Source organism: Pavona decussata, unplaced genomic scaffold (assembly GCF_977016875.1).
Source record: "Pavona decussata unplaced genomic scaffold, jaPavDecu1.1 SCAFFOLD_386, whole genome shotgun sequence".
NCBI lineage: Eukaryota > Metazoa > Cnidaria > Anthozoa > Scleractinia > Agariciidae > Pavona > Pavona decussata.
The window spans coordinates 135993-162395 of NW_028145758.1; the positions used below are offsets into that span (position 1 = coordinate 135993).

The following is a 26403-nucleotide window of genomic DNA, read 5'->3' on the forward strand; positions in this document are numbered from 1 at the left end:
AACAAAATTCCTCGACTGATAGTTCGAACCCTGCGGCTCAATGTTATAAAAAGCTGTTATACAGTATACTTCAATAGAATATACATTTCAAAAATTTCTTCTTGGCTGGGGAGGGTTCCAAATTCCTAGAAGTATGGTCGAGAGCTTAGCGCACGCTTCACGAAAATAAAGTTGATTCTACTGGGTGGAAAATCTTGTGGAAAAATTGGTACGAATTTACTGGAAGAATTAGGACTGCGATTTCTGAAGGGGCAACAAAAATATACAGTATATACGTGAATAGCGGGTGAAAAGATTAATTAACAGACTGATGAAAGGCCATCGCCGTTTGGCACACAGTCTAACGGAAGAAGGTCTAGAAAGACCTGAAAAAATTCGAACTCATGACCTCTGCGATACCTAACTTATGCAATATTTATCAACTGATCAACAGGCTAATCGGGTGCTCCGAACAGTTTCAGACAGTATCTTCGTGAACTCTTCGCGTAGACTTGGAGACATCAAATGTCAGGTAAGAAAGGAAAAATTCATTCGCTATTTTTGAGTAGCACGACTACTGAAATCACGAACCCGTCAGTTGCAGTTTTGGGATGGAAGATATATGTCAGGCTTCGTATAAAAAGTAGCAAACCAAGCACGTGCTCTCGTGATAAGCTATAATTGATACATGTGTACAGACCCAAAGCTTGGGGCATGGGTTTTGAGCCGTTTTGATCTGGAAACGTTTACCTGCTAGGTTTTAATCATTTTTTTCTTAAACTGAATGTGTTTTGACCTGCAACTCTGAAATGTGGCTTGAAAAGGAGTGAAATACGGCCCGTAGAGAACGAAGATGGGTTCTTTTTCAAGCCAAATATTGAGCATTTTCTATGCATTCTTATACCATTTTTTTTTCGTTTTAATCTTTCTTTTACTGCTGAGAGTGTTAGCCTAGAAATTGCATATTTTGAGCTGAAACCGAACCGGTATACATGTAGGTAAACCTAGACCCCTTCCAAAATTTCGAGGGGTACCACCCTGGACTCTCGGATTTCAGAGATCTGTCGTATCAGCGCGCGAAATTCCCAAAACCGCGGGGATCCACCATTCAAAACAAAAGACGCCGCCATACGCCACGCTTCCATAGGTTTGTCACGAGATGACAGAAACACAAGGCGTATTTGTATGGATAATGAACTTCCTCACTAAAACATCATCGTACTATTGTCACGTTTAGCGTTTCTAATAGCGGTAAATGTCCCGATTAATCTGGGCAGTCAAAAATTCCGTGCGTTCTGTTCTGAGCCACGATGATTACAAATTAGCCAGATCAGATCCATATAAGTCAGGGCTGAGCGAGACATTGGAAATCCGAGAAGTGGACACTGTCGGATCGGAAATTGTAGTGATAGTGAAACAGTTACCAGTTTCCTTTCCTTGGCTGCGCTGAAGTCGTAGTTGATGTTTATATCGGAAACGCTTGGCGCGTTAGTCTTCAGTTGTATCGGCGACTTCAACCCAAACACTAAAAGATTTTGAGAGCTCGCAAGACGCAACTTCCACAGGAAATTTTCCTGTCCTCTGACCGGAAACTACCTACCGCAAGATTTGAAACAAGTTTGTTTAAATGCGGGGGCGACGAATGTCTTTGTCTCGAGAGCATCAAGCGTACTTTGTTTAGGGATTCACTCTATTGTTTGGCAAAAGTCGCTGAGCAAGCGTCGTGCAATTAAGATACATATCTTTCCTGCGAGTGAGTTCTAAAGGAACTTGGAATCCCCACGCGTTGTACATTTCGACGATGAAGAGAGTGTGAAAGACATTGACGATCAATGTGATTCCGGTTGATAACAGTTTATTGTACACCACGGGGATTTGGGAGTCTGCGAAAGGAGGCTTTACTTTCATTGTGAGCAAGCCAAACCAAGGATTTGCGCTATCGCGTATCATTTATATAAACTGAACAGACAAGACGTTTCAAGTGGTCACCTTTTCAGAAGAGAATCTTTAGATAAGACCGTTGATAAAAGGTAAGGAATCGAAAGTAGGACAGTTTTAATACGCGATGCTGTTGTTCAAGGGACTAGCTGAAAAGCAAGAAATGAAAGCAAGGATCACTAAAATTTGCAAAGAAATTTTGTTTGCAAGAACGCGCGCGTATCTTTTTCGAAGATAAGAAAACGGGCACGGGCCAGCATAACATTGATGGTAATCATATCCACTTTTAATAATCTTGAGCGCTCATCATCGCTAATTATTGAATTTCTTATTTAATTAATAAGTCTAGCCGAAAATTCTCCAGCATTCGGTTTGTACTACGACCAAAACGTTCTGTTTACTTTCATTTATCGTTCGCCGATGCTAAGAGAACGCGCCGTTTTCATTTACATCCCGATCGAATAACGGAACGAGAGTCAACTTCCACCCAAGGTTCCTTGAGGGCAATTATATAGTGCACATCTGTCATCTCAATTGATCATATACTACGCACACGATTTGCATCGTAAGTGAAAAGTCCATCATTCGTAAATTAGTTTTATCTGCCTGCTATGATGTTTACTGTCATTATTTTCAAGATAAGGGTTGTGGAGTTATTTTGCGTCTGTTTGCCATGGAGAAGCTGCCATTTCCTCAGTGTTTGCTTGCGATAACATTTTTATTGGTTCAGCACCTGTGGATTTTATTGCGAGCTCGCCGGCATTGGTGTTTCTAAGCCGCCATTTTTCGGCGTCCAACTGAGTGAAAAAGTGGAAACGATTTGTTTATTTAAGACTGTTTTGCTAAGTAAAGTAGTCGGCATAAAGTGTTTCGTATGCAAATCATTCTATTGTCCAAACCGATTGCGACACGGAGCACATAGTTTTTCAGTCATGGAAAAAGGTTTTGGGGTGAAAATCCTTCATATATTTATAATTACAACAATAATATCTCTAGTATATTAGCTCTTTCCCGAGAATGAAATACTTAATTCATCAACTATCGAGCCAAAACCGGAACTCTCAATTCTCTCCTGTCAAAAGTAACTTCGACGAAAGTGCAAAGAACAATTGGAAAGAGCCTTGAGTGTACATTTGGTGACATTTGTATCTGTAAATACTGCATATGCATCGTATACCAGGTACATGATATTATTTATATGCCTTTTGTATGAACAGTTCACATGAAATTGTTGTCATTCGATCTGGTTGTTGCAAATGGTTAGTTGGCATAAAAGAAACTAGGCGTATTCCTAGCAAATTTCACCATGAGTAATTTAATAAATCGCCTTTGAAAAACTTTGAGCAAAAGTTTCAATGCTAGGTGAAGGTATTTTTCGTTTGACTTCCTTTATCCAAAATGCACTTGTTTTAGTATGGTTTTCCGGAACTCCGTTGATTATAAATACACGCATAGAATCGAAAATATTGGCCATTTCTTTCTATTCAGATATAATTGTATATTGCCCTTTGTCCAGCCCTTCTTTGTCTTGTAATGAATTTAAATTCTGTGGACGTGACACACGTAAACTTGGTTTGAACCGACGAAGCCTTTTTGCTCTTTGTCGGTAGCGGGGATGCACTTAATCTTTCTTTTTTTCAACTGTTTGTCTAAGACTATAACAATGCAGACGACTTAATTCATGACCAAAAGACCGACTGTGGTCCAAAAAAGAAAACTAGCAACATTTGTCATGCTAATGTATTTAAAATTAATTACTTACAAATTCCTTTTCTTCCACGCGGCTTCTAAAATGATTTTAATTACCCTGATTAACACTCGATTCAAAATTCGCTAGGTAGCAGTATAACAAGATAACCACCAATTTCTGTGAAAAATACTCATTTTACTGCTTATGTGTCATATCTTTAACGTACCTCGTTTCGATGTGAGGGTGCGCGCCCACTCCTCACTCCAGCGCCTAACAAGGTTTTTCAATGAAGCTCGGTCGTAGTTAATAGCCAGAGGTGTGCTGTGACAATAATAGTGATTGATGTCCCACGGTTGGTGCTTGCAAATTAAACAGCTCTATTGGCGAGGTCATCCGCCATAGCTACACGTTCAGCATATTCATGATTGGGATCAGGCGATCTATTACAGTGGGAACATTTTTCTACACGGTCTACCTCCCTTAATAACCGCAAGCAGACAAACGTCTTGGATTCCTTGATATTGAATCTTAACCAATGTTTCTAGATTAGCTATACAAGCAAACGGCTCAATTTTGCGGCTATATAAGTATATCCGTAGTCACTAACGTCACTGTGGCGAATTCAAACGAATTTTCAATACGCTTACCCGCGTCCAACCAAGCGGGTTAAAAGCGACCGGTCTCTGTAAAGAATTGAAAGTCCGGCTGCAAGACGCTAAGCACTTTAGAACACGATAAAGGTAAGATACTGCCGTATTTTTTCCTCTTTTCTCTAATTTTTGACTGCATAGCATACCTTAATTATTTGGTTCAGTTGATGTTGTTATTTATGATGATCAACGCATAATTCGCAACGAAAAACTTACAAGTTTATTTTTGTTGAGATATCAAGATTTCGAATAAAGTCAAAACGCTCTGAATTATTAATGACTTTCGCGAAGTACGGCAAAGTACGTAAAATATTGCTTATCTTGCAATAAAGGCGGACATTATCAAGAAACAAGCGTAACTTCAACTAATATAAGTCGCAACAAGTATTGTTATCAGCAAATTGAGATTTAACAAATTGTTGATTTGAATGAACTCTGGGCGATTTGGAGAAGTCTTGTGCAGAGATGAATTAATGCTCAATCTCAAGCGATGAGCTTGTTCGAGTTGGTTTAATGAATTATTAATTGAAATTTATTTTTCAAATTTAAATGTCAAGAAAAATAAAGATTACAAGAGTGCGTTCTTCAAACCTCGACATAAACACGCATTTCTGAGAGGTTTCTTATCGGGATAAACAGAAGTATCCGCTAACATGGCTTTCAATCAACAAATACCTTGTGACTCTGGATATTTTCGCTGATTAAGTATTGACTAATTCAGTCATCTGCTTCCTGCAATCAGTTTTGAATTAAAATTTTCGTTTAACTGTGAGGAATTTACTAATACGATTCCTGTCAGTACCGCGCAATGAACGGTCGGAAAAAGTCGGTTACATGAAGTACTTCTTGAAACACTTCCTCTAGATCTCACAGAAACTCTCTGAAGTACCAGGTGATTATGAGAGCTGTTGAGTGGCACTTTACTGTAGTGCTGCGGTTTGTTAAGCCTTGCAAGGTTGTTTCGCTGCAAACACGTTGGTTCTAAACAGGCTTGAAATGACAGTGTTTGTATGGAAATCCGATGTCAAATAATTTTTATAAAACATCGCTTCTGAAAAATTCGTGAATTGGACACTTTTGGCACTGGGAAAAGGATTTTAGGAAAAAACTTGGAGGGATGCAGCTGTGATAGAAAGCTTCCAGTCGTGTTTTGAACTTTCCATACATTTGTCTGTATAGCGAACTGCCACTAAAAATAGTTCGCGGGAAAAAATACAGGGAAATGTATGGAAAGTTCAAAACACGACTGGAAGCTTTCTGTCACAGCTAAATCCCTCCAATTTTTTTCTTAAAATCCTTTTCCTAGTGCCAAAAGTTTCCAATTCATGAATTTTTCAGAAGCGATGTTTTATGAAAATTATTTGACATCGGATTTCCATACAAACACTGTTATTTCAAGCCTGTTTGTCTACCCGTCAAAATGGCGTCGAAAACCGTGATAAGGCCTATTGTGCGCAAGAATTCAGATAAAAGCTACTGAGCCGCGAGTGCTCTGTCTGTGATTTGTGGTTGCAAATTAACTAATTCGGGATGCTTCGGGAATTTTCGCTTCTGGATACTGAGAACTAACATTGAAAGGAGTTCACCGACTTCGTCGCATGCATCGGGAATTTTTCTCAGTTTTCAGACTAAGTCAAAACTGACCCAACTACAGTCAAACCTCTTTATTACGGACACCAAGGGGACAGGAATAAGTGTCCTTATTATAGCGGTGTCCGTTTCAGAGAGGTAGGGTTTATATGGATTTCAGTCTCTCAGAGACCAAGTGAACTGTCCGTAATAGAGAGGTGTCCGTATTATAGAGGTGTCCGTAAGGAGAGGTTTCACTGTATCTGCCATCGGGTCTCCAAGGATGAGACTTTAGCTTCCTCTTTTGTCAAAGAAAAGAAAGCTTCATTGAACGGAAATTTCTTGGCTAGCCACAGCAATTTTCGCGCAATCAGTCGGTTCCTTCTCTGTGTCATCGCCGCGTCCCTTATCACAACCAGCAGAAATTGACTGCCCACACGAAGGGTGTTGGAGTCAGTACACGCCGTAATAATTATCCAGAATCGATTTGTTAAGTTGTTGCTTTATTAGGCTAAAACATCTGTGAATCTCGTAAAAAGGTACTCAATTAGCCAGACGTTTACTTTACGTGGAAAAACGTGCGTGCCCTTGGGCATTTGAATTGGCGACGAGTCTTCAATAGAGTTCAGTTATAGTCTCAAAGTTTCGTCGTTAATAACAATAGTAAAAGCAATTTGTATCGTTGCTTTTTTTTACTGTTTAATTTCAAGGTAGGGAAAGAAATCCGTATCGAAGATAAATGTTCATTTTGATGTTTACTTCGCTATTAGAGAATACAGCTGAATACAAGCATTTGCTAGCTTCTTTCCCCCAAATGATTTCTTAAAAAAAGAATGTTTTACAAAAGAAGCAAAGAACACGAAAGCTAAATTGTTCAAATCTGGTTCAAATTAAGCGTAGGCCAACACGTGTATCGCACGTACAAAGTAGGAATTGCTTGGCAGGAATGATTGTTATATAACGTGACATAAGACACGCGAAATGTATCGCCTTGCTTGAAAATGCGCACGATAATTGATACATATCGGCATGTATCAGAGTCAGAAATTGGCATAGCAAGAAAACAAATCGCATCCCCCACTTAGAGATGTTTGGATTTTTGCGATTAAATGCCCGCGGCAGACAAATATTGTTTTTTTGCGCGTGCATTCAGTATTGATTCGACGTCGAAACGAAATGAAAGAGGGGCGGTGGTCTTATTTTCTTGTGTAAAATCTACGCTTTTTTTCTCGATTCTGCAAATGATTGCTAATATACAATCTGCAATTAATAAGACAATTTTCTTTGAGGGAAATTTGACAGATGAAAAGTCGATTTTGTATCTTGTGTTATGTTATAAACAAGAGTCTATAAGCTTGAAACAGGGGAATAAGCCTGTTTTTTATAATTATTTTAAGAAGAACTTTTTGTCCAAAAAGTTTCTTAGCAGAAATTGAAAATCGTCTCTCCGAGAATGCTTGTTCTTCGAAAAAGTATTTTTCTACGTGCAAACCTTGAATTAGAACCAAAGAAATGTGACTTGAAATGCGAGCCGCACTGGTACAGACAAAATTCCCACACGTGTATATGTACGTCTATTTTCAGCAGGTTTATTAGACCTTATTACTCAAACGACTTTGTTCCTTTTGAAGTTTTAAATTACTGTCTTATTAACCGGCGGGATACTGAAGGAACTGAACTGGCACAAGGTTAAAACAATTTTATTGCTGCTACAGTTGCTTCATTCATGTCAGGCAGAAACAATTTTAAAAAAGATTCACGGCTTGAGAGTACTCAACAAGACAAGGAAACCTTAAGTAACCTTTATTTTCAGCAGGTTTGTTGTTGCAAAACGAATTTATTTTGCTTTCTGGGATACTGGATACTGACGGAATTGAATTGAGCCTGATAATTTACCTATACATCTTTATTGGTGCCAAATGCCTTTTCCTGTTCAAGCAAAATTTGATACAAGTTGCATTGAAACTGGTGTGATGGATTCAGCCGGTTGCGGCCTAGTCTTGACAACGTGTGCGTGCTTGGGAGGGGAAGAGACACAAGGTTGAAACAATTCTATTCCTGCTAGTTGCTTCATTCTTGTCAGGCAAAAACAATAATTTCAAGACAAAACAAGCAAACATTAAGTAACAGTTATCGCCTTTTATTTTCTGCAGGTTTGTTGTTGCAAAGCGAATTTATTTTGTTTTCTGGGAAGTCTTAAATTACTATGTTTATATCGAATATCACTTACAGAGTATTCATCTGACGGGTCGGGTATAATTTATTGCATGGTGCCAAATTTTCCCGGCGGCTGAAGTCAATACATTGAAAACTAGTGCTAGTGATGTAGTGACAAAATGAGAATGCAAGGTGTGTGGGCCTTCAACGCTAGGATGTAACAATAGTATTCTAATACTATTAATTCATTCATTCATTCATTCATTAATTCATCATGCAACGAAAACAGGAATTTTAAAAGCGATTCACGGCTTGAGACTGCTTTAGCGTATTATTAGAATCCTATAACGTGGACATGTTTTTGTATGAATTGCGAGCCTACAATTGAAGGTTTTGGCGGTTTTGGTTGCGCATGTGTTTGTATGAATTGCGAGCCTAGGGTTCGTTCACTGTCGCGTTCGTAGACCAAACAGAATAGACCAGAATAGTCAACGGAAATTAATTCTTAAATCCAGTGGAGACCATTATATCGCACGCAGTAAACAAACGTTCCATTGGACCACGCTTGGCCTTGGATCGATGGCCGGTAAACGAAGCGAAGGTCAAACGTATTTTACAACTGAACTATTTTATCATGTTTCATTAGCGTAGAGTTTGTCAACGAAAATCTCATTCGGTCCAGATTGTCGGGAACTTTATGACTAAGCCTCGGCTGTTGTCATTTATATGATTAGGTTTTGGCAAACCGCTTAAAACAGCAAGGGAAAATGTTATTATGGTATAATGAAGACATTTGAAGCTCGCTTTCCGTATGTTTCAAGAGAAAATTTTCAATAACGACAATTGATCTTGTCTCTAGTGTTGTTCGACTTCCGGAAAGGATCAAAATCGTTTATAATCACTCACGATAAACGCGTCAATTAAGGTTTCAAAATCTAGATTGGAGGTATGAGGAGTTACAAATGAATCAATACAATCATGTGCGCTGCTCTCTAGTGGTGTAACCTTTGCACTCAACCAACGCGCTGTATCCTCCGGGTTGGTGGGTGGGGGTACTATACTATATAAACTATACAAGTATGTGCCGCTCCAAAGGGTATGGTTTTTGAACCGTTTTGGTTCGAAATAGGGTATATATTTTAAGGTAACTTGCAAAAGCAAGATATAACGTAGCATGCGAAAATACGGTTCACAGGTCATTGCAGTGATCCTACGTGAAAATATGACTTAGTGCAAACATTTCCTGCTGTCTTTGTTTCATATACACATTTTAAATAACTATTTTGGTCTGGAAGTCTTAAAACGAGTATGGATTCAAGAAACCAGGTGTAAAAATGGGTATGATTTTTAGAGGCCAAGTCTGAAAAAGGGTCGCTAAAAATTCTATATTTTGATCTGAAATAGTTTCAGGGTTTGGAAGAACTGGGCGGCACACCCCAACCCCTGGGGGCGGTATCTAACGTTTACGTGAAAACTGCAAAGGACCGCGAACGATAATGCTGCTAGTTGACGTAGGATCTACGAGAGACCTAATCAGCCAAAAATTAACTGTAGCACAAACTGCAAGGCTGATACTTCGTGAAAAAGTTGACTTTGCGACACAACAACCCGACAGAAACCGACAAAACGGGGCTGCAACCGTGGACAGCTGTTTCGTTCTTATTGGAACTCGTCAGCACGGTGTAGCAGTTCTATATGAAACCAGCAACAGAGTCAGCTCAAATAAAATGCAACAAAACCCATGTCCTATCAAGTTTCGTACTTTGCATTTTCTACGTTTGCATTTTCTACGCAGGAGAAAAGTGCATTGAAGAGTAGAGCATTGAATTTGTAGGCAAATAGATGTACAGCCAGATCTGCTGACATCTTTATGAAGATCTGAAATATCAACCAGGTTTATATTGCAAAGCATGAAATCGGATTCCTTTTGCAAATAATCTGTGCAGATTTTAAACTTAAGCGAAAAATGAGTAAATGTCTTTCTGTCTTGGGGAATTAGTGGGCAAACATTCTGGCTATGCAAACCTTCACTGAATCGGCAGAACATTTTAACGTTTTAGTCTTCGCAACCACAAACGAATCGGCAGAACATTTGAACCAGTCTTCGTATGAACCACAAACGCAATATCAAGGCGGTAAGTTACGTGTTGAACGTCACAATTTCGTTGATAAAGAAATGAGAAATCTTTTGTTGACAAGAGGGTTGGAGCTGCGCATTATGTCGCACGTAAGACGTAAGGCGCTTATAGGTGACTGTATGTTAAGATAAACCAAGTGTCCACACAGTTCAAACCCCGTTTAAACGCCTTAGCTCCATAATCTGGTTGTAATGGAGGGATGGTACTGGACAGTTGCGTGCATTAGAGAGTTAAGCTGGCAGGCATTAGCGTTCTTGTTGTTCCCTTATTTATTCTGTATTTCTGTGGTTAGACTTCCCGTCGCCGTGAAGTGAACTGTGTATTTCGCACGTACAAGTACTTCAAACCTCGGTAACATTCCCCTGTTGCCGATATTAGATGTACGAAAGATACCTATTTTAGGTGATTCCTTAGCAACTTTCAGCTCAATGTCGAGAACATTCAATACTAGGAAAATCGTTTGTAATATTTGAATATGAATGTTTAACAATCTATTCTAAAGGAATTTATCTGAGTGCTTGAGTAAATTTTTTTTTACAAAGTTGGGTTCTGTTTCGTGGGGATTAACATTAAACGCACGGTAATTCCTGAAACGTCCTAGATATCTGCTCTAAGCAGAACAGAACGCAAGCTCAGAAATTGGATTAATGCATTTTCTCGGATTAATAAGGAAAGGCTTTTAGTCGGATACGACTGAGTTCCTTCAGTTTGGATCTACAATACTTCACTCATGTATTTCGAAAAGGAAATGGATTTCATCATGCGACGTTTTGTGGTTTTCCAGTTGATTTCCTCGGGAAAGATTATCCCACTGATCTCCCGTCTTGTATACCAGTTTCGAGAGCTACAAACAAAACTTTTTCCTCGAACAAACTTTGATGTGGTTTGTCTGATCAATGAAGTTAAACTAATGCGGAACGGTCTAGAGACTTCTTTCAGCGAGAAAAATGCCGAAAATTCTTAGACGTTGAACTCACGAGTCATTTTAAGACATTACAAATAAAAGATCGGCGTACATTTTTCAAACACGACCCCACGAACGGCACCACTTTAACTGTAAAATCATTGTATTGCGTTGTATTGAATTCTTTTTGTACATTCCATTGCGTGAGTGGGCAGAGTTTCAACAAGTTTGGAGCTTAATAGTTATCGGACGATCTATTTGTTCTTTGAATAGATTAAGTAATACTTTTAATTGTTCCAGAGTGATTCATTCGATCATGACATAACAATGTATTTCTGAATATCACGTGAAACGAATTTTTTTGCGGTTTGACCAGTGGCTGATTTGCACCCACAACAAACTTTGATTGTTTTCCTTTTGTTTCGTGCGGTCATTAAGTGACATCTTCTATCCTTTGGGGTTAGATGGTCGATAGATAACTGGCTTAAAAAAAAACAATAATCGCATGATGTCACGCAAAGGCAAAGACACCACAGCGCTTATCAACTGACAAATGTTGACACTTCATAAAGTTATTAGGGCCCACTTAAAGAATTCGTGTGAATCTGCAATGAATTTGTACCATTTAACTCGCGGAAAAACCAAACAAAATCGATGCGGCTCACATCAAGTGGCCCTGTAGACCAAATGAAATCAACGAACCAAGATGATGTTGGAGGGAATCAAAGTTATGCGACCTCTTGAAACTTCTCGAGGAGTTAGCCGATGGTTAATAAAAGAATATAAATTCCACCCTGAATTAGCATTGTAATAGCTTGTCTCTATGGAGATGGTGACAATTAGGTCGTCACATTTCCTGTCCGTTAGACGCCCTGTAGTGTTCGCTTGTCCCAAGGGACTTCATCAATTTCACACCAGTCATTCAACACACTGGTCATGCAGTTGGATGAAGGCATGCCCGCAACGCTACTGTACAATTTATAAATGTGTCGAATTCCTTGATTCTGTTACTTGCAAAGGATCTGTAATGTATTTGAGGCTGAATAGACTATTAAGCGGTGAGAACAATTTCTTACTAAAACAAATCACGAGCCTCTAATTGCTTCTCGCTTGTTATCTTTCGCGCTCTAATGTTATTTTTGCCTTTTTCTGTTCACCCAGGTGAGAGCGCGTGGACTCGACGCAAAATGAAGTTTTCCTGCGGACTTTTGGTCTTGTTCATTTTAATTTGCTGTCCTGTGGACGTCTTTAGTACGGAACTTTTAGGAGAAAGAGAAAGTTTAGCCAATAACAAACAAACGCAAACTTATTTTCAAAGTTTAGGAGATGAGCGAGCACGGCAAGGCCGTCCTATCTCGGCAGTCGTGGACGTTGTGCCAACATATTCTTTGGAGTTTCGCTCTGCGAACAAGAAAGACATTAAATTTACAAGTGAAGGAAAATTATATCAAACTACTGTACCCGAAATAACTCCACTGGGGACAAGTGTTAAATGTGATCTGAAAATGGGTGTTTACGCTCACGATGAAAAGAGCGAAGTTCAATTTGTCATAACAAAGGGAGACGAAGGTGACACGTTCACCGTCAACTCGAGACGGTTGAAAGATTTCGTTTTTATGGAAATCAAAACTAAGAAAATGTTGAATCGTGAAAGCGCTGGACAATTTTTGCTCACTGTTGAGGCACAAGATAAAAAGACAAAATCAGCGCTGGACACGACCCAAGTGAATGTTAGCGTTACAGACTTGAATGACAATCGACCGATCTTTTCTCGTCGATTTCAGCATGTCACGATAGACGAAGACATTCCCTTACACACTTCGGTTGCGAAAGTGGTTGCTACAGATGCAGACATCGGTCCCAATGGCTGGCTTTATTTTTCATTCAGGATTAAATCGTCTTTCTTCGCAATAGACCCCGTTTCTGGGGTGATCACAGTGACTCGCTCTCTTGCCGGCAAGAGAAGAAGAAGCCATGAATTGCTCGTCATAGCAAGAGATAGATCCTTGCCGCCTTCAAGACCGGCGTCCGCGAAAAACCATAATATAACCGTGACTGTGCGACCGGTCAACAGGTACTCGCCCGAGATCAGAGTAATATCACAGCTTGAAAAGATTACCGAGGAAACTTCAGGCTTCCGTTACGCGGCAATTCGCGTTTCCGATCAAGATATCGCCAATGCCGGTGAAATCAACAAGGTGCGAATTACATCAGGAAACGAGGATGGCAACTTCAGACTGAGACGCTCGGACGATGCGGTGGACGAGTTCTTAATCGATGTTGTCAGACCGTTAGATCGCGAAAAACTCCCAAATGGGTTGAAGTTGGTTTTGGCTGCCTTCGATAATGGTTCCCCACCGCGAAACGGGAGTATTACGATGCATGTTGAAATCGAGGATGCCAATGACGGTGTACCAACATTCAATCAAAGCAATTACATGGCCAGGATTTCCGAGCTTGCGCCCCTTCACTCGTCTGTTATTCGTGTGTTCGCTGAGGATGCCGATTTAGGGGAAAATGGTCGAGTTTATTATGCCCTGACAGGAATTGACAGTGACAGTTTTAAGATTGACCATGACACTGGTTTGATCACAACCATCGTTAATCTGGACTATGAAACAAAGCCGCTGTATGAATTTGAGGTGCGATCATTTGATGCTGGAAGACCAACGCAGATGGCCAGTGTAAAAGTTTCTATCGAAGTTGAGGATGCTAACGATCACGATCCTCTATTTGATCATCCATCTTACTCCACTGAGATTTTCGAAGATCAAATTCCAGGTGCAAAATTGCTTACAGTCACCGCAAATGATCAAGACTCAGAAGATAATGGCAAAATTCAGTACATGCTTACAAACACAGAATATGTTCCTTTTGCTATCGACTCTGAAACTGGAGATATTACAGCACTGTCATCACTAGATCGGGACACGGGACTCCAAGAACACATCACTCTGAAGGTGCGGGCATCAGACTTTGGGAAACCATTTAGAAGAGAGTCAGAGACCTTTGTGCACATACGAATCAAAGCTTTGAATGACAACCACCCTGTGTTTGAATATTTCAGGTGTGACATGCAGGTCGCACAAGACGCACCAGTTGGAACAGTGCTAATCAGTCTCAATGCCATTGACATCGATATTGATTCACCAAAAGCACTTGTCTATAGCATTAAACCAGCTGGAAACATAGGGCAAACCTTTGCGATAAATACCAGCAATGGACAGTTGAAAGTTGCAAAGTCTCTCAGTGAAGGACAGGAATTTTTATTGTACATCACAGTGACTGATTCAATCTTAGATGCCAAGCATCCAGTTAGTCTGAAAATCAAGGTTGTTTCCAGGCAGGCTGCCATTGGATTTTCCAATCACGTGGAAGTGGAATGCCGGTATCTTCCAGGTTATGCCAAGGCTGTAGAACACATAAAAAAGCAGGGCAAAGTTGAGCCTTCTTATGCATCTAATGACAAAGCACCTCCCAAGCCCGAAAACATCTATCGTCCAGAATTCCAGGCACACAAGTCTGGGATCAATGTTAGTGAAAATGTTGCTGTGGGATCTGCCATTACAGAACTTTTGGCCACCGATAAAGACCAAGGCTTTAATGGAATGGTCCTATACTCCATTGTGAGTGGTAACAGGGGAAGTCCCTTTAAGATAAACATGCATACTGGAGTCCTTTATGTTGGGTCTCAACTTGATAGAGAAAACACTGTACAATATACATTGAACATATCAGCCTCAGACTGTGGCTCCCGACGTCAAACAACTTTTACAGCGATCCATATTAATGTGCTGGATGTCAACGACAACTCTCCCATCTTTGAGAAAGATCTTTATGAAGTTGAACTGTCCGAGAATATCACACGTGGACAAACTGTTGTACTTCTGAAGGCAACTGACCTTGACAAAGGGAACAATGGAAAAGTCAGGTATAAAATTGTCAATGACTTTGGTGGCAAGTTCCGCATTGATTCCAAATCAGGTCGACTTTCTGTTGCCTCAGAACTTGATTACGAAGAACAGACAGAGTACAGCATTGAAGTGCAGGCATTTGATAACTCTAAAACATCTCAGAGGATTACTTCTGTCATGGTCATTGTCAACCTTATTGATATAAATGACAACGCACCAACTATTGTTCCAAAAAGTTTCAATGTCTCCATTCCTGAAGACATCCCTATTGAAAGCGTGGTAGCTACAGTTTCAGCGGAAGATCCTGACACAGATTTGGGAGGAGAATTGGAGTTTTCTCTCGTGGACAACCCTAAAAAATTTAAAATTGATTCTGGTAGTGGTGTGATTAGGCTGCGTCGGCGAGTTGACTATGAATTACAAAAAGTGTACAATTTGACTGTCAAAGTCAGTGACAAGGGAAACCAATCACTGTCATCATATGCAAATGTTGTGGTGAACATTCTTGATGTAAACGAAAATAATATTGCACCCGTTTTCAGTGGAGGGCCTGTTTTACAAGCAAGTGTGTCGGAGAACCAACCCGAAGCAACTTTTGTTCTCCGACTGAAGGCCACAGATGATGACTCGTGGTTTATAAGCTATGCAATCATCGATGGTACAGGAGTGGACAAATTCAAAATAGATCCTGAAACTGCTGTCATAACAACAACGAAAGTGCTCCACCACGAAGAAGCTGACCATTACTGGCTGAATGTCCAAGCGAAGGATGGCGAGAGTTATCCACTTCACACAAATATCCCAGTTTTGATAACCGTGTTGCCGGCAAAGGATGATCCCCCCTATTTCAAGCCTCCCGTTTACTACCCCACTGTCCAAGAAAATGCTCAACCCGGAGAGAATGTAGTTACTGTGCAAGCTCATGATCCAGGTTCCGATGGATCTAGGTTGGAGTACTCCATCATCAAGGGAAATGAAGAGGACAAATTTGTCATTGATAGGAGCACTGGCCTTATTATGACCAGAGTGCCTTTAGATCGTGAGGAGAAAGACCGGTATGAGCTAACAGTGAGGGTCTCAAATGGCAAGGTGCCACCACAGTTTGCAACCATTAGCTTTCCAGTCATGGTTACTGATGACAACGATAATGACCCTGTATTCCTAACAACCAACTACTACTTTGAATTGAAAGAAAGGGAGGCGTCTGCTACTCCAGTGGAACTATTTCGTGTTACTGCAAAGGATGGGGACATCGGTAGCAATGCAGATCTTACCTATGGAATTTTGTTATCAGAAAGTGATGTTGGAAAACTCACCATTGATCAGAAGACTGGCATAGTCTCTTCAAAAATAGCATGGCAGGCTGAAGCGGAGATGCATTTTAAAGTCAATGTAACAGATGGTGGAACACCGCCAAAGTCTGTGTCTGTTTCTGGGATGTTTGATGTTTGGTATAAAAATGATCCAACCTCAAATGCACCATATTTTCAAGAGAAAATCTATAGACTTTCCGTCCAAGAAGATGCTGAGGTTGGAAGGGTTGTAGTAGTACTTTCTGCTAATGATGCAGACAACCCCGATTCGTTGTCCTATTCAATAATTTCAGGAAACACTGCTCATAAATTCCAAATTGATAAACAGACAGGAAAGGTCACACTTGTTGGCAAACTTGATCGCGAGGATGTGAATTCATACAACCTAACTGTTGCAGCATCAGATGATTACAACATTGGAAAGACCACTTTGATAATTGATGTATTGGATGCAAACGATAATGCACCACAGCCTGCGATGACAGAGTACCAGTTTCAGGTCTTAGAGGATGCCAGCCCTGGGACGTTCCTTAGCACAAAAGTTGAAGGTATGTGTAGGGCAAAAAATTATGTTAATCTAACGTGTCTATGCTGAATTTTTTTCTCTTGGTGCTCTGCAGTAACTTTGAACTGTTGTGTTGCTCAGTGACTAAAAGCAATTTTGTGAGTCATTCATAGCTTGGTGCTTAATATTTCACAGCCTGGGCTAATAAATTCTATGCTTTGGGGTCCATGAAGTTTCTTAAGGGATAATGGCCTTTCAACATAACTTGTTTAGGAACTGAGAGAAAATAAGTCCTGTGTCTTCTAATCGTGTTAAAGCCATATTTATTTAATAATTGAAGGGGTGTTGGAAAAAGCCCCAAGTGACTTCTGATAAATAAATTATTGCTAGATTCTCCTTCCAAATTGCTTTGTCTTTGCTTGTGAAACGAAAGGAGAATTTGACCTTACATCAAAAGTCATTTATGGCCTTATTCCATGCACCCCTTCAATTGAAACGTTCCTAGTTCCTTCTCACTCTATCCATCTGCTTGATGGTCTGTTATGTAGAAAATTATGAGAAATTAAATCTTGATCCACAAGTTTGCACCTGTAGATTGGTAACAATATGATTTGTTTCGTATTTGATAGCAAAAGACCCAGATGAAGGAGTCAGTGGTACAGTGAGCTATGCCATTGTGGGCTCAGTGATTCCTAAGTCCCTGTCTTTGTTCAAGATACATAGTTCCACAGGAAGGATACAGACCACTGGGGCTCTGGACTACAACGATATGAAGGAACACACGCTTGTAATCAAAGCGTCAGACCAAGGGGTGCCCAAGAGAGAAAGCCTGTTCTCAGTGGTAATCTCAGTTGTCGACGTCAATGACCACAAACCTGCTTTCTTGAGATCAGAGTTTGAGGCCGAAGTCCATGTTGACGCCACGCCTGGTACCTCTGTCCTGAAAGTGTTTGCAAGTGATGAAGATGACGGCACAAATGCAGTGCTTAAATTCTCAATCAAGGCTGGTGATACACCTGGTGCATTTTACATAGACCAGAACTCTGGGATTATTCAAGTGGCAACAAAGCTGAGTCACAGTGTCAACAAATACAGTCTTCAGGTTCAGGTGACAGACAGTGGAACCCCGGCCAAGACTGCCGAAACAGAAGTTGAGGTAAGACTGCATTCATCTATTCTCAAGTTTTAAAAACATACAGATACAGAGACTGTTTTCCTTTGTGCCTCCCCCCACCATCATCAACCCATCCCCCCCCCCCCAAAAAAAAATATGGTTCAAATGAATGTTCTCCCTCTCCCTCCCCCCAACCATACTCCAAATTGACTTCCCCTCCCCCTCAAAAATAATTATAAGCAGTGCCACGCACACTTTATCATCATCGTCATCATCATAGATGGGATGTTGCCGAGTGCTGGGGTAAGCTATTAATGTCATAATGATGACAAACTTTATTGCTTATGTGCTGACATCTTTGAGAGAATATGGTTACAAAGTTAAAAATGAATAAATTAAACTAAAATACACTAAGGTAGATAAATTACATGAATTAATAACACTAGATTAACATTTTCCTGCACTTTGCTGTAAGATTGACATGGTTAATTTGGTTTCTGTAACGTTTGTGACAGATTGGATGAAAGGTGCATGAAAGTACATGTACACTCAACATGATCGATAACACAAATACAGTGTTTACAGCGATTTGGATAAACAGAAATTTTGTAGATTTTGAGACAATTTGGGGTTAGAGCATTTAGAGAAATGATGAAAACTCACTGTTATCCAGGAGATAAATGGGCCCTTTGCAGCCAACAGTCACACAGTACAAAATCCACCATGCTAGAGAGCGAACCATGCACTGGGACATCCGAAACAAAGCAAATTCAAGTTTGACTGGATGAAGCCACTTTGTTTTGGATGTCCCAGCACACAACTTACTCTCCAGCATGGCGGATTCTGTATCATGTGACCATTAGCTGCAAAGGGCCCATTATGTTGATCTACCTTGGTCAGACCAGATGATGTGTTAAACGAATCTGGGAGACTCCTGGATAATCTGTGAGTAACACATACTCAGTAACTTGCATAGCTTTTTTTTTTACTATTTTTTATTTATTTTTTTTACTAGGAGTGTACAAATAAGTGAGTGTACAGTAGTAAGTCATAATAATTGTTATTTATTTTACATTTGATAGATCTTTGTCAGAGGCATCAAGAAGCCTGCTGTGTTCGAGCGCTCATTATACCAAGCGTCGATCTCTGAAAATGTTCGTGAAGGACACCCCATTATAAATGTTGTGTTTAATGGCAGCATGGCATCTTATGATCTCGTGGCTCAAGAAAGTGCCTGTTGGAGAGATTTCGAGGTCAACAGGAAATCTGGACTTGTCACAAACAAGGTAAGAACATTTTTTTTAAAAAAAACTAGAAACATTTTTCATGGAGCCTTAATAACTGGCTAAATTGAAACAGTGAAACTGGAAAGAGGACAGATTGTATTGAATAAAAATAAAAAAAACAAAATAGAACAAACAAGCAAAAACAACAAAGATGACAACAAAAACAAAAACAACGGGCAGAACAAGAAATTAATGCTTAACCCTGTAATCCCTAATACCAAAGAAGAAATTCTCCTATCTTGTCCCCATACTTTTCTCATAAACATACTGTGGAGACATTATTCAATACAAAGAAAATTCACCTTGGGTGATCATATCCTTAATTCTCATAACCTGAGGAGTTAAATAAGCATTGATATTACAAGGAGAAATTTGATGCTGACCACTGTTAGGACTAAAAAGGGTTAATTAATGTCCTCCATCTGAATTTTCATTCATGGGCTTCCACTTGTTGTGAGATATTTATGTTGTGGTTCAATTATTGTTATTATTATTATTATTATTATTATTATTATTATTGGTTTGAAAAATTTTAAACCAAAATAAAATATTTTGTATTGCCTCTTGAGGCTTCTATTTTCATCACAAGCCTTTGTGTTTGACACAGAGCAGTAAAAACTCAGTCCTCAGTATCTTTCAAAACTTTATTTTTTTTTCAGTCGCTTTCCTTTTATGACGTCCGTCTTCCATAATAAAAGTTTTCAAATTTGGCCGATTTTTTCTTGTTGCAAAATTGTTTTCAAGTCTTGGTTGGCCCGGGAGAAACGACGACATGTTTTGAATTAAAATGTGACTCAAAAATTACTCACTTAATCTTTCAACATTCTTTTACATTACGCAGTATAACGTATGTCTTCTCTACATAGGGAAAAATCTTGTTCTTGTGCAATAATTGAATAAAATATTCAGATGACTACTAACACAGTCGAAGGCAAATGATTCGTTTGTTGATTTTTTTTTTGGGAGGGGGAGGGCTATGGTTTATCTTTTTCTAAGAAAAAGACAGAAAATAAATTCACGAAGTACAATGTCCAGAAACCATGAGCGTGAGTTTTGGAAAAATAGTCCTAATGGCCATTTTGTAAAAGATTTAAAACCAAACACTTTGATCGAAGAATACTGCTTGGTATACTTTTCATTTGAATTGTCACACTTTAAGATTTCATCCACAGACTCAAAAGTTAGAACCATATCTATGACTCAAAATTTTTCTTTGCTAGCAAAAATATTTCAGTTGATTCCAGATGATCGTTTCAAATATTCATGTTAAATTAGAAGTTAAAAATAGGCAATTACTACTACTACTACTACTACTACTACTACTACTACTACTACTACTACTACTACTACTACTACTACTACTACTACTACTGCTACTGCTACTGCTACTGCTACTGCTACTGCTACTGCTACTGCTACTGCTACTGCTACTGCTACTGCTACTGCTACTGCTACTGCTACTGCTGCTGCTGCTGCTACTGCTACTGCTACTGCTACTACTAATGGGCAATAATCAAGTGCGCAGTACATTGGCGATAAAAAAATCGTTAGATTAAAAATGATTAAAATGAGTAAAATCTGATAACTGAAGATAATATTAAAAACAGGACCTATAATACATTGTACACCTGACTGTTTTATTATTTTGCAATTACTTTAATAACTACATCGCTAAAAACCTTCTTTTCTATAATAAATCTTGACCTGCTTTCTTTAGCAGTTTGGTCATTGCTGTGCAGTTAGCATACGGTAAAGAAGAAATAGCTTGCTAATTGCAGTAACTTCTGTCGAGGAATTTTCACATCTTTTTGGCATTAATTACTGCTTCTTTGACTCGTTAATGAGATTGTTTATACAGAAAGCGAAAATTGCAGAGTTATTAAACATCAAAGGAGACGCCAACCTCTCGAGATTAAGTGGGATTAACAAGAGAAATAGCATAAATAGTTGTCGCTCCAAGGAGCGTGTGCGGTTGTGGAGTTGTGGAAAGATCTTGTGGCCTGCAACTCAAAATAAAATTCTTTCTATTTTTAATTGTAGAAAAATGTTTCCATGTTGCAAAAACTGTCACATTACGTAACAAATCTAGAGGGTTATTTTCCAAACGTTTCTGTGTGCATGATTGAGTGATACGATTTTCGTGATGAGCAAAAAAGGAAGTCTTTATATTGAGTGCAAGATAATTTTAATCTGATATTTCTGTTTGCATATTCACTGACAAAAATTTCCAACAAGTGCTCATTGTAGTGCACGAATCCCAGAAAGGAAACTATTGAACTTGTGTGATGCAATTTTTTAACGAAATGTTCGTTATTGCTAGCGTGTTAGTATTGTTCACAAATACCAAGCAAAGCACACCCTGATTTAAAAGCTTTTCTGTTTTAGTTTTAAGTAACTGCTTGCGAGCAAAAAGTTCGAAATTTGCTCAAATGGTAACTTCGTGATCACTTTTCATCAACTTTTAACAATTCTTTCGTCAACAAACTCTTTCGGTGTCAAAGTTCAATAATTCTACACAAAACGCAGGTTTGAATTTTGCTTAAGTGGTAACTTCGTGATCAATTTACATCAACTTTTAATAATTCTTTCGTCAAGAAAACTCCAGTGTCAAAGTTCAGTATTTCCACGCAGAACGTCATGCAAGATTGAGTCTTCTAGAAAATATTGCTGATTTTATCAAGTTTCTAAGTTGTATTTATGCTATCGAATGAATATCATTGATAAATTGCTTGTCAAAGATCAGAGTTAATTGTCGTGAAAGAAAGCTTTCCTTGCTCGCGTGATATTCTCTTGATTTGCATGAAAGCTCACGAAATTATGGTCATTAATTGTCAAGTTAATGCGGATTTTTTCAGAATCTTCTTAAACTTGCTTAATACTTATACGTAAGCTTTGTAACAATATTTTATAGTTCATGCTGTACTCAAAAAGTCATTTAGCAGGGAAACATTTCTCTCCAAGGTTAAATTGCGAGCGAATTTGTAAGAAATAGTTTTCATTGCTCTTTTTGTATCTGAGTGTTTCTCTTCTCGCTTTCTTTTGTTATCATCCATATTCAAACATTCGTGGGCGGATTAAACTGAACAGAAACAATTGAACAATACGTACCACGTTCTTCCTATTATTGAGTTTGCGGTTCGGCCAAAGTTCTAATCCCTTTCCTCCCTTTGTTATAGTATGTCAAAAGGCCCTTTATAAGCATTTAGCATAAACTTCAAGTACTTCGAAGTACGTAACAACAAGTGGACGATTTTACATTCCTCTCAATTTTTTTTCACTGAGTTATTCAATCATTTGCCTCTGTTTGTACATACTATTCTATGTCTTGGCCAGGACAGAAAGCCGATCACATGCTGAGTTAATTAAATTTCGGTTTAATTTCTGATCTGAAAAGAAATCGCGTTATGTCTAAGCAAAAGCGTAAAGCAACCCTGAAAGACTGAAAATAAACTATGAATTCTCGTATTTTCACAGGGACAGTACAGACTACCCGTAGTCTAGACTGAAAGGTGTTCTTTTTAAGAGTACAAGTACCATTACCTCCGGACATTTTCCCCAAATCAGTCATCGTTCCTTACGTCGAATTTCAAAAGTTTGTCCAATTGTTCAGTTGTAAAATATTTCCACGGTGGCCGTCTTCAGCCTGTGCGTAGATGTCTGTTATTTCGTCTCCCCTTTGTCCCCCGGCGGAAGGAAATTGGACAAATCGAAATAAATAAACCTATTTTGAGGTAGCCTTCGCTCTGTGGGCTACCCCACACAGCGCTTTTTAGAAGAGGGGCGGGGGTGGGAAGGGGCGGGCAGCAGCTACTCCCGTTGTGGATAAAAAATTTCTAGTGGGGTTGGCACACGTTGTAGAAGAGTGATGTATCAAGTGCAATGCGAATTCTTTTGTTTTTAAAAACTAGGTTTAAGCTCAAGGTGAAGAAAGTAAACTGCAGGGCAGAAATATTGTTTTAAGTTTTCGTTCCTAAATTTGCCAAAATTTGTGGCTCCAAATTGGCTTTTGTCTTACATGCCTGTAACTTCGTCGTCTTGTTAAAGTGGCTTGCCCAGATGTTTAGTACTAAAACGAACGAACTGCGTAATTTAAAAGTAAAATACATTTTTTCGTTTTTTCTTCACAGAAACCTTTCGACGCTGAAGAGCTAAGCGAGTGTAAGCTTATTATTCGCGCCAGAAGCATCGATGGCGAGGAGCAAACTCAAGTAATTGTCAGGATAATTGACCAAAATGACAACGCACCAGACTTCAGCCAGGCGCTCTATGTTGGTCACGTGATGGAGGGCTTGCCCAAGGACTCGGCTGTGATTGATAGAGATGGAAATCCACTTGTCATTCACGCTACTGATGCTGACGTCAGTAGCAGTGATTTGATGTATGAGGTGGTTGGATGTCCAGCGTTTAGCATTGATCCTCAAAGTGGAGAGCTGATCACGGCTGAGGTAAAGAGATTAACAAGTAATATCAATCAATCAATCAATCAATCAATCAATCAATCAATCAATCAATCAATCAATCAATCAATCAATCAATCAATCAATCAATCAGTCAGTCAGTCGGTCAGTCAGTTAGTCAGCCAGTCAGTCAATCAATCAATCAATCAATCAATCAATCAATCAATCAATCAATCAATCAATCAATCAATCAATCAATCGTTGTTGTAAGCTTAGCGTAAAAATGACGTACTATTGAAGAAGAGAACTAACTTCATTGCATTGAAAGCGACATCATTCACAGGTGATTTTCACGCAAGTCGTTTGTATTCAGATTGAACTGGAGTTCAGAAATCTTAGTATTTTGGAGGGAGGAAGACCGGAGAGACGAATACCAATAGCAAACTCTACCCAGTTGTCCTGAATTGGAACCTAGGCCACATTGTTGGAGGCACTAGTGTTTTCCCCGCTGTCGTTATTACCGCCCTGGAACTGGATTGGGGGGAGGGGAGGGGGGAGTTGGCGAGGGAGGGTCAAATTTAAAAAGAGATATAGCTAGTGCATTTTTAAAGGCAAACTTACTACTCAGTTTTTTTCCTTTCCCTTTCGTGCTTTCAATCTTTTGTTTTTCTTTTCTTTCTCCTTTTTGCGCCATCTTTGTGAAACTCCCTCATCAACACAAGTGTGGAACGTATCTGTCAAGTTTTCATATTTCACATAAAATTAATGTAAACTGGTTCAGTTTGTAAACTTTGTTGTACACATCACTTACAACATTGTTTCACATTTCTTCGTTTTCAGGTGCTAGATTTCGAATCGGTGTCTTCCTACAAATTCAAGATCAAGGTTTCTGATGGCGGCGTTCCCAGTCTTGCTGCTTTTACAGATGTGGAGGTCTTCGTGCGGGACGTGAACGATCAGCCGCCAGCGTTCATCGCGCCCAGCTTCAGCGCTGTTGTGTTCTTGCCAACATTCCCAGGTACCGAGGTCCTCAAAGTTAGCGCAACTGATGGAGACACTCTGCCACTTACCAACCTCACCTATTCTCTTGTTACACCTTCTTGGGCCGATGTCTTCGATATTTCTCCAACATCGGGCGCCATAACCGTGAAAAACTCTTCGGGTCTACAGGAAGCTGTTTATCACGTGAAAGTCGCCGTTTCCGATGGCAATTTCACCGATGAAGCCACAGTTGATATCAGTTGCATGCCGCTACCTATAAGCGATTTTAAATTCAGTCATTCCATTTACAACACATCTGTAGTCGAAGGAATCAGTAGAATAAGCGAAATCACTGAAGTTCGGGCAATTGGTTATGCTGTCGGAGAGACCATCACCTACTCAATCGTTACTCCTTCGGATTTCTTCGTCATTTCCAAGAGCACTGGCGTAATATCAACTGTGCCTGGAAATGTGTTTGACCGCGAGGCCGTAGATCGATACGAGGTCGTTGTACAAGCTCGAGATGATGAGAAACCGTCGCCAAGAGTTGCTCAGAGCGTCGTGGCCGTAACTGTAGATGATGTGAACGACAATGAGCCGAGGTTTACCGAAGAATCGTACTTCTTCGTCGTGCAGATCAGCGTTGATGTCGGAGCTTCTGTCGGGCGGGTTGAGGCCCGCGATAAGGACATTGGCGCCAATGGCGTCGTCAGGTATGTGGTGGATAGGGATAATGCAGCTACATTGCAATAGCATGTAAAAAAATTGTTAGGGAAGAATAAGGTGGACAAAAATCATAGAATTAGGCGGCCAGAGTTCTATAAACTATTTTGTGGAATTGGTCAATTCGTTGTTTATCCGTGGCAAGGTTTACTAATAATTACCAGTAAATTTTGACAAAATCACATGAAGGGTGGAGAGGGAAAACCTGTGAAATAATAGCATTCTGCTAAGGCTGTTGGTTGGGGATGGGGGGGGGGGGGGAGGGGAAGGGGGGGATAGAGAAGTTGTTTGAGAACCTAATCTTGAGACATTCTTCTGGCATTACTTCTTTTTCGGGCAAAAGGGAGTCGCATTTTTTTTTAGTGCTTCTACAAAATTTGTTGTAAACTACCCTTGTCTCTTCGATAGCGTTAACGACATTTGATTAATACAATTTTCATTTATTATTTTCTCTTTTCCAGGTACCTACTCAAGGGGGGTGATGAGGGTCGCTTCAGAGTGGAACACTCCACAGGAATCATCAAAGCACGAAGCCTTCTCGATGATTTAGTGGTTCCCAGGGTCTTCAGTCTGGAAATAGAAGCGCGCGACATGGGGCTGGATCAACTGAGCACTACAACGATTGTGAAGATCAAGCTGGTCGATAAGGAGACGCCAATATTTGATCAGTTGTCCTACGGTAGAGTGGTTCGGGAGAATGTGAAAGTTGGAGAGGGAATCTGCCGTGTTCAAGCGAGAAGTCCTGGGGGCGCAGACATCCTCTATACCATCATGAGAGGAGACCCTCTCAATCAGTTTGCTATTGATTTGAGAACAGGTGAGTGGCTTTCAGAATTTAGGATTTTTAGGATAACTGTAGTAAAACGAAAACCAAACCGCAACTGATCGCAGCTGCAGCCAATTATCACTTCTGCGAGTTGAGTGGTAAGTGAATTATATAGACACGAGTGTTTCACTGGAACATACGCCACACATAAAGTACATCCGGGACCCGAGTGACGTATTGACGTCATTTCCCGCTTTTTCACGGTTGTTTGTGCAAACAGATGTAAGTGAAAAATGGCGATCAATAGATTGTCTATATAATAAAAAGAAAATTACACGTTGGCTTGAAGATATGATGTTAACAATAATATGTTACTCAC

At 39.7% G+C, this 26403-nt stretch overlaps 1 protein-coding gene across 4 annotated transcripts in view; it reads left to right on the forward strand.

Moving 5' to 3' along the window:
• Nucleotides 1-489: 489 nt before the first annotated feature.
• LOC146451450 (protocadherin Fat 1-like) overlaps nucleotides 490-26403 on the forward strand; it is a 37980-nt gene continuing 12066 nt past the window's right edge. Inside the window, exons 1-7 of one of the 4 annotated variants that reach the window (XM_085098842.1) lie at nucleotides 490-511; nucleotides 12187-16800; nucleotides 17387-17913; nucleotides 18954-19157; nucleotides 23285-23602; nucleotides 24395-25248; nucleotides 25720-26075. In XM_085098842.1, coding sequence (XP_084954968.1) covers nucleotides 505-511; nucleotides 12187-16800; nucleotides 17387-17913; nucleotides 18954-19157; nucleotides 23285-23602; nucleotides 24395-25248; nucleotides 25720-26075 — 6880 coding nt within the window. In that variant the 5' untranslated portion in view covers nucleotides 490-504. Of the gene's footprint in view, nucleotides 512-1092; nucleotides 2010-4258; nucleotides 4348-11932; nucleotides 12084-12186; nucleotides 16801-17386; nucleotides 17914-18953; nucleotides 19158-23284; nucleotides 23603-24394; nucleotides 25249-25719; nucleotides 26076-26403 lie in introns of those variants that run through there. The other 3 variants (XM_085098843.1, XM_085098844.1, XM_085098841.1) reach the window with 3 other exon arrangements.